Source organism: Pelobates fuscus, chromosome 5, assembly GCF_036172605.1.
Source record: "Pelobates fuscus isolate aPelFus1 chromosome 5, aPelFus1.pri, whole genome shotgun sequence".
Classification (NCBI taxonomy): Eukaryota; Metazoa; Chordata; class Amphibia; order Anura; family Pelobatidae; genus Pelobates; species Pelobates fuscus.
Window position 1 is genome coordinate 209,156,191 of NC_086321.1, and position 19,171 is coordinate 209,175,361.

The 19,171-nt window shown below is 45.6% G+C and overlaps 1 protein-coding gene across 2 annotated transcripts in view; it reads left to right on the top strand.

Annotated features, from left to right (window-relative positions):
- Positions 1-1,835: 1,835 nt before the first annotated feature.
- GKAP1 (G kinase anchoring protein 1) overlaps positions 1,836-19,171 on the top strand; it is a 66,124-nt gene continuing 48,788 nt past the window's right edge. The window contains exons 1-3 of one of the 2 annotated variants that reach the window (XM_063455000.1): positions 1,836-2,076; positions 2,463-2,519; positions 18,611-18,853. In XM_063455000.1, coding sequence (XP_063311070.1) covers positions 18,632-18,853 — 222 coding nt within the window. In that variant the 5' untranslated portion in view covers positions 1,836-2,076; positions 2,463-2,519; positions 18,611-18,631. The remainder of the gene's footprint in view (positions 2,077-2,462; positions 2,520-18,610; positions 18,854-19,171) is intronic. The other variant, XM_063454999.1, reaches the window with a different exon arrangement.

A 19,171-nucleotide genomic window follows, 5' to 3' on the forward strand; every position in this document is an offset into this window, starting at 1 on the left:
GGTCCAGTGGGGGCTCAGCCTGATGGGAGTCAGAGTTCCCACTCTGACTCCCTCCTTCCTCCCGCACGGGCTCTCTGTATGCTGGGAGGAGTGACCGGGGAATCACTTCCTCCCAGCAGTGATGTCATTACAGGGGGCCCGGTCGCGCTGTTAAAGCGCCCAGCGCTGACCGGGCCCCCTCACAATCCATGTCCATCGGGTGGCCCTGACAGCATGGGCCACCCGATGGACTCCTTAACATGCGGCCCCGGCGGTTTGCCGCACGGGCCGGGGCCACACAACTTGGCAGCTGGTACCCGGCCGCAGGAGTGTGCAGTGCGACCGGGCCCCCTGGAGTGCCGCGCCCGGTCGCAGCTGCGACCCATGCGGCCACGGTATGTACGCCACTGGTTATCTCCCATATATATTTAAGTGTTCTTGCATAGCAAGACCACTTAATGTTATCTCACATATATATTATTATTATTATATTCAAATATACCACCCTAACTCCTCCCACAGTTTTTACACTACATAGACAGTAATATACCGAAATGGTTCACGGAATATCGTCGTTCTTATGGCGAAATTGGTCCCATAGGAATGAATGGCGAAATGTTCAAAACTAGAGTGGGAGCTGGCAAAAGCTGAAAAATCAGGACATGATTTCTAAACTGCCACCACTCCCTCATTTTCAAGCCCACCTACACAAATCTTATATCAAAACGTTCAGCTATCCCTGCTGCCACTAGAAATGTCCACGGCTAAGCCATAGTCCTGATAGTTTTCACAATATGACCATTTGTTTGCAACTCACGCCGTCCATTGACATTCATTGAAACTCCACTCTAGCCACCTTAAATTTGAAGTGCAATATCTAAACTGCGACTGTGCCTTCATTTTTAATATTTCAGAGACATACTATGCACCAGTATGTAGGTCTGGATCTTGTGATTCTCACAATATAAAGCTCTTTGCGGTAGGATTTATTTAACGGTAGGACCATTTGAAGATGGCAACCGCCAGTGAAGTGAGCAATTTGAAGCAGTTTGTTTTTAACCGCTCTTCTCTGCCCTATTTGAAATCTATTAGTTCCTGTTGGTAGTTGGTGAAATGTTCGAGGGATTTGAATGCTCTTCTCTGCCCTTGCTGTAGAGTGAGTGAACCACACTCCAACCTTTTTCACAGTTACTCCAACCACACAACAGTTACTCAAGCCACTCCACCCAGTTGTAGACTACTGGTGGAGGCAAGAACACTTCACACAATTTCCCCAGAAATTGTAGCTTTTCTAGTTATTATTGGTATTTATATATCGCCAACTAATTCCACAGCTCTTTACGATATTGTGAAAGGGTGGGGGGAAATTTACAATAAATGAGACAATTACACAGTGACACAGGAACAATTGGTAAATGAGGGCCCTGCTATAACGAGCTAACAGTGTAGAGGAGGTGGGGTACAAATACACAACAGGGCAGCAAGGGTGGCAGCCACCAAACAAGATGGAAATATAGTAGACCTGGAGGTAAAGGTGGAGTGTATGTATGTAAATAGGATGTATGTTATGTGTGTTTAACATGTGTCATGTGAAAATGTGTGGTGTAACTGATGTTTGTGCGAAGCCCATGTATGTAATGTATGTATGGTTAAAGTGCATCCTGAGGAAGCTGAGGGTTAAAACATCCTCTTGCAGTCCTGCAGCTACACAGCATTCAATGGAGGAGCAGGGTCTCCCCATCAGCAGGCTGTAATCCCTCCTCCCCCTGCCTGCTCTGTGCTCTCCCAGCTGGGACCGGAAGCAGTTCAGTAATAGAGACACACAGGGATCATGATAGAGTGTCCCACTCCCTGTCTCTCTATCACTGCACTGCTTCCACAGCCCAGGGCTGACTCCTACACGCAGGGAGAGCGGTGCAGACAAAAAGCGCGCTGTAGGGTTTCTTGTCCCCGCTCGGCTTCCGTAGTGTTGCGGCTGGGTACAGTGGGTCCTGGCAGGTGTCTGTAGAGAGTTACTGATCAGCTCTCATCTCGCCTCCTCTAACCCCGACCTCAGGGCTCGTCCGTGACGTCACCGCACCCTGCCTGTGTCTGACAGTATGTATAGAGATGTGTATAGCAAGCTATGGCAACCAAGACACCGGCAAAGGGGGAGGAGGGGACTTACAGTCCGTGACTGAGACTAACAAAATAATGTTTATATTACATGAGGAAAGGTGAATATATAGAGCAAAGATGCTGCTGAACTACATTAACCATGATTCTCCGCCAGCGCTGAACATTATGGGAAATGTAGTTTAGAAACCTCTGAGTGCCCAGGCAAGTCATCTGTGCAGTCATAGCCTGTTAGTAAGGGCTGGACGCTGATCTCTGAGGAGGTAGACAGTAACATTGACATTTGTGTGTAAGAAAATAGGTATCTGGCTGTGTCTTCTGTATCTCTGTGCAGATCTATTCTTGATATATTTTTCTATTGTTTGCAGATCCCAAAGTGCAAAGATATTGTGGAAGAAGCTGCTACATTAGAAAGTAAACACAAGGTAAGTGTAAGAGAGGGGTTGTCTGGCGGGTATCGCTGGAATTGAACATACCTAGTTGGTGGTATGACCGTGATGGAGATATGCCCCTATTTGGCACAAAGTACAAGTGGTTATAATGCATTTTAAAACAATGGTCGCAAAGTGAATATACTGCTAAACACAACTTTAGGTCATTGCAAGCATACGTTAAACCCCCCTCACTATACCTCTTGCCTTTTTTTTGTGTCATTGGCTGAGGTTGCTTTTTTGGCAGTTGGCCAAGTGTGACTGTGTATGGGTTTGGTAGACTGTGCTTGTGTATGGGAGTATGACTATTTCTTATGGGGGTAGGGGAGTTTAAAAGATCATTATAGGGTGTAAAACATGACTATGGCTTAAACATGTATTCCTGACCCTATAGGGTTAAAACCACCATCTAGCCCCCCTAGGCCCCTCATGCCTCCATAAATATAGCAACATCTTACTGTATTCAAGCCTGAAGCTGTAACTCTACATGTTGTTTGCTTCAGAAAAACAATCAGTCTGCTGACATCATCAGAAGTGGTAGCCTAATCCAATCACAGTGCTTCCCATATGATTGGCTGAGTCTGACAAAGAGGAAGATCGGGGGCAGAGCATGATTCAAACACAGCCCTGGCCAATCAGCATTTCCTCATAGATATCATTGAATCAATTAATTTCTATGAGGAAGGTTCAGTGTCTGCATGCAGAGGGAGGAGACACTGAATGTTTGGATGCATTTTAGACAGCCATGACCCAGGAAGAATTTCTAACCGCTATCACTAGGCTGTAATGTAAACACTGCATTTTCTCTGAAAAGACAGTGTTTACAGCAACATGTCTTAAGGTGATGATTCTGCTCACCAGAACAAATTCAATAAGCTGTGGTTGTTCTGGTGACTATAGTGTCCCTTTAATTTCTGGTGATCTTGGGAGTGTTATTTGGATCCCTGGTGGTCCACTGCATGTTGGCAGGATACCTGATGAATATATTGGGTTTAGATACACCTCTGCAGGGTACAGAACTCATTACACACTCCTTCTGGTCAGCGTCTATTTAATGAGTCAATGCGTTACCAAGGCAACCCACTGCGAGAGCTCTGACTCATTTAACGAGTGTTGGGACTGCAAGGGAGCACTTACAAAGCACTCCCTCTCAATTTTGTACATATTGCCAAAATGGCAATAAATCGAATGATAACTGTCATCAAATTTTCACTTCTCATTTATAAAACTGAAAATTAAATCATCCTAACCGTTATTTGCTTGTCCGGGATATATTTCATGGAAGCACTACAGATGGATGCACAGGAACACCTCCTAATTAAAAACTGTAAGGAACACCATCCCTTACACCCCTGTCTTCTTTCATGTCCACTTCCAGATGCTGTGCACAAACTTTAAGACTGAAAGTCTTGTACACTCCAAGCACCATAAGCACTAAAGTCTGTGTAGTGGTCTTAGTGCCAGGAGCACTCTGGCGCTCTATCAGAGTAAGTAGTGAAACTATTTAAGAATGGTATGGCAATTTACCTGTGGCCAAATGTGTCTAGTTCCATTCCTCCTCTGGAGCTGGAAACTCCTTTTAGGAACTGCGCTAAACCTACCATGTGTCAGCTGTGAGCTGTCCGCCCATAAGGGCCTCTGTGCACTAGTATAGAGCTCTCATACTACAACGGAGGTGTAGTGGCACTTAGTGGTCAGTTATCAAACAGTTTGACTGCTTACCCTGGGCAGATGCCAGGACACTCCAGGCACTGACCATTAACCCCTTAAGGACACATGACATGTGTGACATGTCATGATTCCCTTTTATTCCAGAAGTTTGGTCCTTAAGGGGTTAAAGCACGCTTAATTGGTAATTGTGCTTGGAGATTTTTTTTTTATTCTGCGACATAACATAGCATGAAGCCTCTGCAAGATGTGAATACTGCAAATGCCCATTAGCTTTGAGTTGGATTAGAGGTTATCTGAGCAATGATCACAGAAGAAGAGTTACAGCTGCCCAGTGGATACTGCCTGGTACAGGATAAAATATGAGTATTTTTTTTAAATTTTATTTTAAAGGAAGCCTATAATCTAAAATTTCCTATAAACACTGTTAGTGTTACTTTGGGAAATGTAGTTTATCTGCTGCATAATCAGTGAGACTGAAGGGGGTGGGTTAAGTCATTTTTTTATTTGCCAGCGAACTACAAAAATAGGTAGACAAAAGGGGGGAGGCGGGCGGGTGCACCCATAAACTTATGGCATTATATTCACTAAAATTAGGCCATAATGACCACAGCTTGGTGTATTGTTTATAGTGCAAAAAGTGTATAGATGCTATCCATAATTTTTGTTTTGGGGGGTGCTTTGTTTGGTTTATGTTAAACTGTTTCCATGCAGTTTGAGGCCAAAAATATACTTATTTTCCAGAAACCCAAAGCCTGGCTCCACACCTGTACAGTCTCAACAACTGTCACTTGCATAATGTGGGTGTTTGGATGGTAGTGATGGGCTGTAAATAAACTACCAGCCAGTGTTCACAGGCTATAACGTACATCGAAGGTTACATGTATACTGCAAAAATATTCAAGCAGTTTAATGGAGCTGCTTTGTGGGTTGCCAAACAGTCGTTTGACTTGTGTTGGCCATCAACAATCCCATTATACTACATATATTTACTGTAACTTAGACATATAGTTTTATTTGGAGGCTAATGGGACAGCACAGGTTTTTTTTGGGAGGCACATCCAAATGCTTTCCTACAGAACTCTCCAGAGTCTGATGTGGCAGAGTGTCAATTGACTGCTCTCATCCTTTCCAACTCTCCCTCCTGTTCCAGTGGATTGAATACATGCCAGGGGCATATGCATTCCATCAGGTTTAAGAAAGTGGCTGGCCCTAGTGATGGCCATATTGGAAGAGGCAGGTTATAGTAATTGGAGAGCATGTAGCGACTCTGCTGCACTTGACAGCCATTTTGCAGAACTAGGACACTTTAAGCCATGTTTATTATTCTGCATGCAAGGAACAATTCTGCATACTTAGAATGCTATATCTGCCCAACTGGATACTGAGAGGCTCTCTAAGATAGACATTTTTTTCCCCTTTTCCTCCCTCTCCCCCTGTTTCTCTTTTCAGATGTCAAACCAAGCAACACCTTGGCATTTTCAGCTGACATATTTTTTTTTCTGTGTCTTATTCCTCAAAAGATAGGGCAGGGTTATATTAATTGGTGTCATGACTATTGTAACCCAGGAAGGTTTGGCTCTCAGAGCTGCTGAAAGCCAAAGGGAACATTTTGGAGGCTGTAAATATGATATAATATGTTTGTACTTAAAGTCGATTCATGAATTGAATTTTAGGGGCAAAGTGGTTCTCCACTTACAACTCCCTTTTTCCTCTCTCTCTCTCTAATTCCACTTCTATCAGTCATAACCTTGCGCAGCTACTTTCCGAGAACCAGTTCCTCCCATTTTACAGTTGTTGGTTCTGTGTCACGGTTTGGCCTAAGGAAAATAATCATCTAAACAGTCCTTGGCATATCAAGTAGAACATCAGGAGAACAGTCATTGGTGAATTAAGAAGACTAATTTTGCCTACTCCTCCTTTGTAAAATCGTCTTTTGGACTCACAGCTCATTGCACCAGAGCTATGGCTACATTATGGGTTATAAAGATCTATGTATCTCCACAGAATTTTTAAACTGCAGCCTGGACAAAAGCCTTTGAAGATGCAGCATTAGCTTGATGTTGAGGATGTTTTCATCTTTGAGGGGCACCTGTCTCCCCTCCCCTGCTAAATCCTGTAAGCACTGACCAAGGAGTTCATAAAGTTTGCAGTGATCCTCTAATTAGTTCTGTACCTTGATGGGAAACATGTAAAATCTGCTACTTCATCAGATCTCACAGATTTACATCACAGTGGACATCTGGGAATGATCTCCAGGTAGGGTATAACCTCTCTGTTTGCAGACATCTGAAGTGTATCTCAGGTGCCAGATTATTTGTCAGTGTGCCCCTTGTCACTGTAGGATGCAAATAAATGACCTTGGAGGCTCTGCATTGTTATTCCTTCACTTTACCTAGTCTGTAATTTGAGCAATGTTATTGGACCACAGCTTCTCTTAAGAAGCATACATTCCCTGCATCAGTGTCTGTTTTGGCTGTCTATCAGTTCAGCTGATCCAAGGTCTGCATGTTGCAGATAAAGAGCAGTTCACAGCTCATTCTAGTAGGTTTTCCTAGTATTTGAAAAGACACTCCGACAAACTACAGAAATTATAAAAACAAACGATTATCCAAGCTCCTTCAGACTCAGACAGGTAATTTACAGTTAAGTGAACTAATTGCTGCAGATCCTGCTATTTCATAGCCAAATACCTACTCCTAGGTTTCAGAGCCAGCCAGCAAGCTGCTGGTTTCCACATGATTTTATTGCATCTTTGCAGATGTATACTGACCAGAAATATGCAGGACTAACTAAGGAATTTTGCATTTGTCCTTTCCCCTAACTTTGATAGATATTTCTTCCTACTGTTAAGGTAGATGGGGATATTGCTGCCTTGGCCAAGAAGGATACTATTTCTTTGGTGGATAGTTTGTTTAAGGATCCTATGTACAAGAAATTGAAGGAGTTCCATACTGTCTGTTTGGCTTGCTTGTTGGCCGCCATGTCCTTGCAGGACAAGTCTTCCTTTAGGCTGAAGAAGCACTGTCAGGAAATACCAGATTTAGTAAGTGGAGACCATCCATAGCACCCGTGTGACAACTCTACTGTGGATATTCCTTTTAACATCAAGTCTGAATCCTTGATGCAGTTGCAAGATATTTATATTTTTCAAAATTTTGTGAAAGAAAACTTCAGCATGAACACGCTGGTCGTATTAAACTCGTGTATCAACAATCATACTGGAAAAATGATGATCTTTTAGGCATACATCGGTGACATGCAGGTCACAATATAACGCATATAGCATTCACATGGAGGGCTTGCAGGTCCTATAGCATATAGACCCAAGTAGACAGTACCCTCTAATACCGGTTGGATACGGCATTTATGATTCCCCCGATATGGTGAGAATTTTGGGTTGGCTTATCTCTCATGGCTCATGTGGGGAGGTTGACTTTTTAGATCAATGGTTGCAGACCCCAGTGCTGTGGGTGCGTTGTTAAAGTTATTTAGTGCCCGGTAAGGTTGTTTTCCCCCCTCTGAGCCCAGTGCTGTCAGCAGCTTACCCTGACCAGGGTAGCTAGACCCTTCAGCTTCGGGGAATCACCTCTCTGGTCTCATTACGGGAAGGTTTCTAGAACCAAAGAGAAATACAGTAGAAGAAGATAAGAGGGGAAGGAAAGGTGAGGTGTAAGTCTGTGGTCATCATGTCCGTCAGGTGAAGTTGCTATTGTTATTGGGATGTGAAGTCTGCCGCTGCAGTGGATAGGATCCAGTGTGACCAAGTCTCCATATACGCTGTGGGGGCATTGGCTTCCCCCTTGTGGAGCTCCTCAATTGCCCTAAGTTCCTCCATTTTGGCGAACTATGTCAGGAGTGGGGGGAGGATCGCCTGTTTCCAATACTTTGGAAGGACCTGTTTAGTTATGTTCAGGACTTCTAATGGACATGGAATTTCTTATACCGGGACCTGGGGTTGGTGGTGTGATGCAGGAGCATTGCCGCCGGGTCCATGGGTGGTGGTGCATCAGCGAACTTCCCCAGAATATTTATGTATACCCACCCAGAAAGGTCTTATTTTTTCACAGTCCCACCAGAGGTGTAGTGTGGTGCCTACCCCCTTACCGCACCTCCAGCAGAGGTCGGAGTGAGTTGGGTCTATTGCCGGTGTGCGATACCAATTAGTCAACAGTTTAAAAGCCGTCTCCTGCGTCCTGAATACAGAGCAGTCGTGCATAAGGTAGCATATCTTTTCCCATTCACTGTCAGTAAATGTCCTTCCCAGGGCGGTTTCACATTTACCTATAAAAGCAGGTTTCTCTGGCGGGGTCTCCCTTTGCAACATTAAGTACAGAAAGGAGATCACATGGGGCTGTGGGTCTGGGTGCATACGGCACTCCTCAAATGTGGTCGGTTGTCTGGTGAGCGCTTGTCCTTTGGGGAGGGTGTCAAAAAAGTTCCTCAACCGTTCATATTTGTCTGTCATATAAAGTCTATAGAAAGGTAGGGGACAGTGTGTCCAGTCCGGGTGGAAAGTTGTTGTTTTGCGTTAAAGGTAGCAGAGCCGATGGGTATTGTGTCAATCCATATGTCCCGGATGCCCTCCGCCATACGCGTAGCGCCCGTAGGGTGTGTCTTGTGAACGTGGAACATCCCTGTCCATTCTTCCTTCTGGAGCGCCATGGAAGGACGGAGACAGGTCTACCTGCCTCCCGAGTCTTCTGCCACCTTCCACTGTTTGTGCACGTTTGTCTTGGTACACTCCATCACCCTTTGAAGATGGCATGCCACGTAATAGAGATAGAAGTCTGGTATTGCCAGGCCTTCTCTGTCCTTAGGTTGCATGAGAGCTGGGAGCTTGACCCTCGGTCTTTTCCATGTCCCATTCCACACGTTGTGTCCCATCGCTGAGCGCAGGGAGGTGAAGGGTTTGGGGACCATGATGGGGACAGCTTGTAGCATGTAAAGCAAGCGTGGGAGAAAATTCATTTTAATAACCTGAACCCTTCCTAGCCAAGATATGTGTGGGTGAGACCATTACGCCATTTCCAGACGGAATGAAGCCAGTAAGAAGGGCGATATTATCTTTAACCCCTTAAGGACCAAACATATGGAATAAAATGGAATCATGACATGTCACACATGTCATGTGTCCTTAAGGGGTTAAATAAATCGCCACTTTGTCTAGTTAACCACGTTCCCAAGTAGCGGACCTTGTGGTCCGCCCACTGGAAAGTGAAGCTGAGGCATAGGGGGGTGGGCAAGCCAAAGTTTAAGACATATGACTTTGAGAAGTTGGAGATGGCTCCAAATTCTTTAAAAGCTTGTAGGATGTTCGGTAGGGAGATTTCCGGTTGGGAGACAAAAATGAGAAGGTTGTCTGCATATGCAGCCACCTTATGTTGTGTTTCCCCCGTCTTTATTACCATGATGTCCCTGTGTTGTCTAATGGTTGTCATGAAGGGTTCGAGGGCAAGGACGTAGAGCAGCAGAGATAAGGGACAACCCTGGCGTGTACCATTATGTTAAGAGAATTCGGCTGTCAGTGCCCCATTGTGGGCTGTGGGCCCGTCGTACAGGACTTGGATCCATTTTCGCACGTGGGGCCCTAGACCGAAGTGGGCGAAGATCTGTAAGAGCTATTCCCAGCACACCCTGTCGAAGACCTTCTCCGCGTCAGTTGGTAGCAAGAGAAGCCCCCATCCCTCCCTTGCATGAGAGTGAGAGCACGGATAGTATTACACCTCGCATCCCGTTACGAATCCCACCTGGTCGGGGTGCACCAGTGAGGGAATGTGCATCTGTAGGCGCATGGCCAGGACCTTCGCCATTAATTATATATCGCAGTTGATGAGGGAGATGGGTCTGTCGTTTCCGCAGTGCTCTCCGTCCCTGCCCTCCTTAGGGATGATGGTTATGTGCGCTGTCAGTGCTTGCTTGGGCAAGTGGTGACCCTCCCTCATGGCATTAAATGAAGCCAGCATGGCTGGTACAAGCGTTTTGTAATAACAGAGTGGTAGCCCGTCGGATTTTAGCCGGTAGGCGGTGTAGGGTGACTTGCTCATCTTGTATCCTGTCTATGTAGGTCTAGCTGGCTAGCAGCTTTACCACTCTTATTCCCGTTGAGGAAAAGAAAGCTTTATGTCTAACTACGCCCCTATGGTATTTGGAGTTAAACAGTGAGGTCAGGTCTTGTCGCAGTTGTAGCAACGCTGCCTGGTGGGATGGGTGTTGAGTGCTTGTTTAGCACTTCGAGTTTCTGAATGTCATCGATGTTCTCCTTAAGTCGAGCTGCTGTTTGCCTCCCTTTTGTATGAAGTGTCCCCTTATCCCACTTTTATGCGTTTCCCACTGAAACGTCTTGGAGGTCTCGTCAGTTGCGTTTGTCTGAAAGTAATCAGTAAGAACCTTCCTGATGTGGTCGGTCAGGTCCGGGCGGGGCAGTAGGTACTCGTTCAGCCTTCATTTGGAGTTCGTGGGTCTGAAGAGAGGGGATTTAAGAGTGATTATGACCGAGGCATGATCCGACCACGTCGCCACCCAGAGTTTGGCGCACTGCATCAATTGGAGATATTGCGTCATGAGAAAGTAGTCCAGTCGGGTGTAGGAATGGTGTGGATGTGAGTAAAAAGTGTAGTCCCTTTCGTCTGGATGGTGTGCTCTCCAGCAGTCAATGAGTCTGTGTTTGGTAAATAGAGATTTGATCAAGTTCAGTTGTTGGGTGGGGATGTGAGACGTGCCTGTGGAGCAGTCCCATTTTAGGGTCGAGTGCTATATTGAGGTCTCCCAATACGATGAGAACCCCTTCGGCGAAGGACTGTAATTTACGTGTGGTGCGTTTGAAGAAACAATACTGTCTACCATTTGGTGCTTATATGGATGCAAATGTGTAGATTTGTTCCGCGCTCTTTAGAAATCGGTATCTATCTGCCCGGTCCACCATACATTCCTGGAATGGCACTCTCTTGCTAACCCATATCGCCGTGCCCCTGGATTTCCCCCGAGGAAGTCACTGTAATACCCCAGTGGGAAGTGGTGGTTGGCCAGTTTTGGTCTGTCATCCTCTCGGAAGGGAGTCTCCTGAATCATAACTATAGAGGCCCTTTTTGCATGGAAATCTTATGGCTCCAGGCCTTTTAGCTGGCTTATTAGGCCCTCTGGCGTTTTATAGAACGAATGGTAAGATTGCTCGATGTAAGCGTCATCTCAGTCCTGGTGGTGCGCTGCGTTCTTTGGGTGCTAAAGCAGTTCGGACTGTCAGATTCTGGGGAGGGTTAGTCAGGGATGCCTGGGGGCGGGAGGAGGATAGGAAAAAGGAGAGGGTTGAGGGGCACAGAGATTCACTGAGCCAACCAGTTGTCCGTCGGGTCCATTCCATCTATCTCCAGACGCTCTGTCCTATGGGGAAACCAGAGGAAGCTGGGAGCCTCAGCGCCAATCTAGTCAGAGAGACCCAAGATCTCAACTATGCCAGGCACCGTAGATTTCGCCCTTGTCTCTCAAAACCGGACCTCGTCAAAGTCTCACGTCCCCCTGTAGGGGTCTAATAGTTATGCATGCGTATGTAAGCATTCCTAGTCTGTTTCTAAAATGGCCTGTGATAACACATGGCCGTGTGTAAGGAAGCCTCCGTAGGCAGGGCTGGGTATAGAGTTACTCTTTCGTCCATTTCGGTCCCTGTCTCCCCCTCCCGACCCATTGCAAACATATATACTTAGCATGTCTTTTACTATAGTGTCCTGTAGCGTGGAAGGGTGTAGGCCTTCAGTCCAAGGGAACAGACATTAATACTTGCGGTTAGGCATGGCATTCGCGGACCCCTCTGTTTTAGGTGGTGACCCCAGAGGGTCAGATGGCCTGGGCACGGGATCTCCGCAGTCTGTGAGGCTGTGGTGCTACGGTGTGAGTCCCAGGGTGAAAGGTGTAAAAGGCCATCGGGTCATGTGGATAGGCGGAAGCTGTAGTTCTTTAACCAGTTCTGCCATGTCCTCCTGGTTCTTTACCATGAATCGGCCTTTGGGAGTGCTTGCCTGGAGTCCTGTGGGAAAGTTCCAGTGATACCGTACTTTGTTGGATTGGAATACACGCTTCATGGCCCTCCTGTATGCCAGTCGCTGGGGATAAGTCCGGGTATAGTTGTAGTTGCTTACCATTTAGCAGAACTTGGTCTGTGTCTCTGGCTTTTCGTAATATGTCTTCCTTTAACTGGAAACTGACTAAACAGCATATGGTGACTCTCGGAGGTGCTTCCGGTGGGTCTCTTGGCCTCAGTGCCCTGTGCGCCCGGACAAATTCGATGGGGGTAGTTCTCGGGCGTCACAATTTGTTAAAGAGTTCTGTGAGGGTTGTGCTTATCGGGGTGGCCTGGTCCAAGTCCTCAGGTATCCACCTGATCCTTTATGTTCTATCTGCGCACCCTGTTTCCAGGTTCATTTGGCCAAGCTAAGCCGCATGTAACTGCAGGGTGGCCTGTGCTGGCGTTCTGTGTCGAGGTCAGGTGATTGCAATCAGCTTCCAGCTGGGAAACCTTATTATGTAGGCCCTGGAAGTTTTCCCTGAGGGAGTGGAGCTCTGCATTAGCCTCCTTTTAGATCCGCTTTGGTAGGCAGTTCGCGAATCAGTGCTACCCAGTCCGGCTGCTCTTCCATGTGGGGATAGGTGCGTAGCATCTCACAGGTCCCCTCTTGGAGGGTGGGCGCGAGGTGTTGGAGGCCTCTAAAGCCAGGTCAGTCGGGGCTTGCAGGTAATTGCGGAGTGAAGAAGCCAGAGCCCCTTTAGGTGTGTTGGCGGGCTTACCAGCGTGGGAAACACAATGGGTTTTTCCCATTTTTCAGAATTTAAACGCGTATGGATGAGGTTTTGTGCCAAGTCTATGGGGAGCACAAGGTTTATGTTGCCATGTCTTTCAGCCTCCAAGCCACGCCCCCTCGAGATTTTATCTCAATTTCTGGAAAGCGACTCTTTGCTTGTGCGCCAAGTAAGTCCTTAGGCGCTGCCTTTTCAGGGCAAGGTCTTTTGTGTCACTGGTCTGGATGCTATCAACTTCATGGTTATTGGCAGCAAGAGTGCCTCCTCCCAGCGGTGATCTTGTGTTTGATTTTTTTCGGAATGTCTCCTCTTTTAATGCCACAGCATCCTCTTAGAATTCTAACGCAGCCGAGTTCCTGTAGAGGGGTTCTTCCTTTTGGAAGAAATCGATGCATACTGTGATAGTTGCTGTCATGGACTCAGGGTTGTAGGATAGGGGTTCCTCTTGCTTGGGTGGGAATTTTAAGAGGCATTTTGTTGTTTGAATTATATGGACAAAATGGAGCGAAGTATTTTAACCCCTTAAGGACACATGACGTGTGTGACACGTCATGATTCCCTTTTATTCCAGAAGTTTGGTCCTTAAGGGGTTAAAACATGTTTTGGTGGGGCTGAGCGTTGTTTTCAGCATGAAAAATAAGACATTATGGGCAGAAGACTTGATGGAGAACTGTATGTACTGTTATTTACCCTATTGTATGCAACAGAGTCATTTTGCCTGTTCTTGTTGCATCACTGACAAATAGCTTGCTGGTGCTTTGCATGTGAGAGCTGTTCCTGGGGTTAATTGTGGACTCTACTGCATATTAAACTGTTCCAGAAGTTCAGCTGGAGAAACTTTGCTCCACTTGCTTTCAGATTCAAGTTCTCCCTATGCCTATGGAGGTTCTGGGCTTCATATTGGCATCCTTATTTGAAAGCTTCTACTCGTTCTCCCTTCAGGATCTTTTATCTTCTTGTGGCATGGGAATTCTGAGGATCTCTTGTAACTACTAAATATGAATCTGCCAACAGATGGATTTCCCATTCATCAGTGACCCAGTGGTGTTTATTCTTGGCTGAATGTTACAATGGACACCAGTCTTACTGGTTGTGGAGAGTCGCAAGGACCCATGGTACTTTACCTCTCCCCTTTTTATGCACAGGGTACAGAGCCAGATCCTGCCTGAAGTGATCTGATTACCATCGCCTGCATGGTCCTTCTGAATTAACCTTTGGCTGCCTGCACTCTGGTTAACCCCTGCAATCCTGTTCCTTTGTGGGTTAATGCCAGCAACCCTGTTCCAGCCTTGGCTAACCCCTGCAACCCTGTTCCAGCCTTGGCTAACCCCTGCAACCCTGTTCCAGCCTTGGCTAACCCCTGCAACCCTGTTCCAGCCTTGGCTAACCCCTGCAACCCTGTTCCAGCCTTGGCTAACCCCTGCAACCCTGTTCCAGCCTTGGCTAACCCCTGCAACCCTGTTCCAGCCTTGGCTAACCCCTGCAACCCTGTTCCAGCCTTGGCTAACCCCTGCAACCCTGTTCCAGCCTTGGCTAACCCCTGCAACCCTGTTCCAGCCTTGGCTAACCCCTGCAACCCTGTTCCAGCCTTGGCTAACCCCTGCAACCCTGTTCCAGCCTTGGCTAACCCCTGCAATCCTGTTCCAGCCTTGGATAAACTCCTGCAATCCTGCTACAACTTCAATCAAGCCTTTCATCATTTGCGCCTGAAACTCTGGTAAAATACTTTATTTTATCTTAAGGACTCTTACTTTCTATGAAGATATTGCCTTATTTTCCGCTTCTATTTTGCATTGGGACTTTTTCATTATATCTATTTGCTTTGTAATAAAGACCTTAAATTTAAAGACTGTGTCCCCAAATCTCTGCACACTGAGCCCATTCACCCTAAACCTGTGACCGTCATTTTGTACAAACCTTGAAATCTGTTATCTAGTGATAAATATATTCACAATGAAGATTGTAAATTGCTATAGTTGAATTATTTTTGCATAACAAAACCTGTTGCTAGAAGACGTTCGGCTACATTCTTCCTTTCTTTAGACTGTTCTAGAACATTCTTATCTTAGCCTGTTAAAGGGTTACTCCAACCAACATGACCATTTCTGCTTTTAAAATAGTTGTGGTGCAACCAATCTGTATGTGCACGTTTCACCTTGTTGCCTATAAAGGGAAACCTCTCATTGCATGCAGGTGGGACCAGTCTGATATGTTTCAGAGATGTTCTCTCTGTAATGGCACAAGATGAGCAAAAACCAGCTTGAGAACTGAGCGGGCACCGACCAAAGGGCAGGCTATTTCAGCTGCTGCCCGTTCTTAGTATTCTCTTGCGACCCATTTTTTTACTCTCCACAAGTTTAAAGGGATAATCCAGACGTGGACCCCTTGCTCACGGTTCCTAGGGAGATATCAGCTATACCTCACTGATGTTGCCTAACAAGGCTGGAACGATCGTCTGGGGTTGCTGTGTCTCTCGTGCAGAGGGAACTTGCTGGCATTTTGGATCTGGACTGCCCCTACGGGTGGGACCAGTCTGATATGTTTCAGAGATGTTCTCTCTGTAATGGCACAAGATGAGCAAAAACCAGCTTGAGAACTGAGCGGGGACCGACTGAAGGGCAGGCTATTTCAGCTGCTGCCCGTTCTCCGTATTCTCTTGCGACCCATTTTTTACATGCAGGGGTTTTGTACCATTATCCAACAATGCTTTTTATGAGACTTTTTTTTTTTTTTTTTGTACCCAGCTAAATTATCCAATTGTACTACGACGGTTTGACTACTTACTTTAGGATGGCACCGTAAACACTATAGCAGACTCTATTGCTTATGGTGCATGGAGTTTCTCTTTAACCATATACAGACCAGATGCAGTGCCAAATATTGGTTAAAATACTCCCTTATGTGATAGTTGTATCCTTATGTATTTTACTGTGCCTTTTATGTTTTAGTATGTATATGTACTATTTCGAATTTCACACCATTAGTTAAATGTAGCACTGTTGAAGGTTGGCCCCAGTTTGAAAATAAAGAAGTTGTCCCACTCCTTTTGCAACAGTGTCAAAGTGTGGTCCTTTCCATTGACATTGATGTTTGGAATCCGCTACAGAGTTGTATGACCTGTGAGCACAAGAGCAAGGCTTCAGAGCCAAACAAGTCTTTGAAAAGAAGTTGCCAGGAGCAAGCAGAAGGGGTATAAGATGCCCCCATGTAGAAGAAAACCCCTATTTTTTGAGCCCCAAATTAAAAAATAAAGTTTTTAAACCTCTTTCTATTAATTTTTACTTTTTGATATGTTATGTTTCATTATGTATGGATTTTATTGTATTATATGTATTACAATTGTTGTATTGTGTGTGTGTATATATATATATTTTTTTTTTTTAACATACAATACAATAACTGTGTGCAGGCTGTATAATGGCGGCTGCTCCCGTCAGCTCAGTGTAGCTGCAGCTCCATCTCTCCCGCCAGTGCACTTTACTCGGTACGTACGTTTACAGTATGTACCGTATTTACTCCCCGAGCGCCTGCTCCCTGAGTGCCAAAAGACTGTGCATGGGAATGGGGTACCTGGCAGCCAGGGGCATGGCGTCTTTAATATTGATTGGACTCTGGGCAAGCATTTGCTTGGGCCCCCTGGACATTGCCGCCACCACCTTCCCCCTCACTCCCTGGCATGCAATCAAGCCCTCCACCCCAACGCAGTGACAGACTTAAGTAGAAATAGCCCTGGTGCCAGAATTTTTGGGGGCCCCCAATCGCAAGGGTGGCCAGAAGGTAGATCCCCATCTGTCGTGCAACTCCAACAATGCTTTGACAGCTGGGGCTCTACCATTTTCCAATGCTTGCAGGGTTGTATTTAGCACTGAGCCGTATCAGTGTGTTTGAATGTAAGCATGTTTTTATATGGAGTATGTTTGTGTGTTTATATGTGGCGTTTGAATGCAAGCATGCATTTATGTGTAGTGTTGTTTTTTGAATGTAGGGGTGTGCCTATGTATTATTGGTATTTAACACCAAAATGTGTGTTTGTATGTCGTGTTGGAATTTGAATGCAGTGGTTTATTTGTATGTAGTGTTGGTGTATCAATGCTGAGATGTATGCACATATGCACAGCCACACATACACACTTGCAGATACAGACAAACAGATTCACAACCTGACACACATGCAGAGGCTCAGACACACAGATATACACACTGACAGACATACCGTCTGTCCGTGTAGGTGTATGTTTATCTGACACACATGCAGATACACAGATATGCACACAATGACTACACACACACACACACACACACACACACTGACAACCCACAGATACACTGACACATGCACCGACAGACATACTGACACATATACATTGCATACACTGACACACACAGAGACACACTGATGGATATATAAATACTAACACACGCAGATACACACACTGACTGACATACATGGAAAAATTTAAACTTTTAAACTCACCCTCCAGTTTCCTACCTGGGGTCCAGTGTGGAACCTGAGGCTGATGGGAGTAATGAGTGCCCTTTCTCACTGCCTCCTTCTCCTCCTCCCTCCCGCACAACTCCTCTCTATCGGAGGAAGTGACTCGCGGCTGTCACTTCCTCCCAGACGGCTGCCGAAAAGCAAGGGGCAGGTCACACTGTTTTGGCGCGTGACTGGGCGCATGTTTAAAATAAGCCCACTGGGTGGCCCTAAGTGCATGGGCCACCAGGTGGGCCTACATAGTGTGTCGGACCCCGGCTGGTGGCGATGCGGAGGGGGAAAGAATTCTTGAGGGAAGCTGCCCTGTTTGCCCCGCGTTAAAGACGGCCCTGGCCAGTGGGCACCTATTTAAGTTAATTTTAACATTCCGTGTATAGGACGATGCCCACAATTTAAACTTGAAAAATGTGGTAAAAAATATCGTCTTTTACGTGGAAAAAGTCTTTTTTTTTTTTTTTTTTTTTTTAAATGAGACATACTTAATGGAAGAAAAAAAATAGCAAAATTAATTAAAGGAGGGTGGGTACAAAAAAAAAGGTATTGGACAAAACATCAACAAATAATGATGTGGGGGAAATCATTCCTGTAAAAGAAAGCAGTTTCCTCACAAAGCCATCATATATGGGGGTTATTCACTGATGTCATTAGGGTAAAAGGATCTGGATGCATATAGGGCCATTTGGAGTGCAAAATCCAGACATTGAAAGTGGTTCTAATTTAAAACAATTCCAATAGCTATGCATTGCATGTGGTTGTGGACATGCATTAAAGGGACACTATAGGCACCCAGACCACTTGGGCTCATTGAAGTGCTCTGGGTGCATATTCCCAGGTCCCTTAACCCTGCAAATGTAATTATTCAGTTCTTAATTAATGGCATTAATTACCTATTATAGGTTAACTGGTAGACAGCCACTAGAGGGACTTCCGGGTCATTAGGCGTCTTTTGGTCGCATTGTATAATGCTTACCTAATGGGGAAGTCCTAATGCGAGCGCCTCTATTGCTCGCTGATTGTATGGGAATCTGTTTTGACCATTGTGACATGTCTGTTTTAAACAATATGTACCTTGAAAATAATGTACTTGCCTGTTACTTTAAAGATTAACGTGAGCTCTGAATTTGTTTTCCAGATAATAGCTACATAACCAGTGATGGCATCTGCTGTGGTGAGCCTGGTTCCTACCACTACATCTCGCTTTGCCATTCTGCAAGTAGACAGTAGCAGTGACTCAGACTCTGAGAAGACCAGAGGAACACGAGGCACAGGAAAGTCCCGTCCTGTGTCTGGGGCAAGTGGGAAATCCAGCAGCAATGAAAAGAAGAGAGAAAAGAGGAGGAAAAAGAAAGAACAGCAGCACAGTGAGGCTAACGAGGTAATGGATATTATGTGGTACTTGAGAGATCAAATGAGGCCCCTTTAATATATTATGGAGATAACCTACTAATAAAACTTAAAGCAGAAGGACCACTGAATCCTATTTCAGGTTTTTCGCTTTTTAATTCTGGTAAATACATGCTTTTTGTTTTCTTCTTCTATAAACCCTTGTCTAGAAGTGTTTATGGGATAGTTTATTCAGCCCTCGGCAACAATTCTTAACTCAGGATGAGTGGAAACCTTCAGTAATCTTCAAACTGTCTATTTACAGTCTTGTTCACGGTTTCATGCAGTGTGCAGTGATCTCCCAAACTGT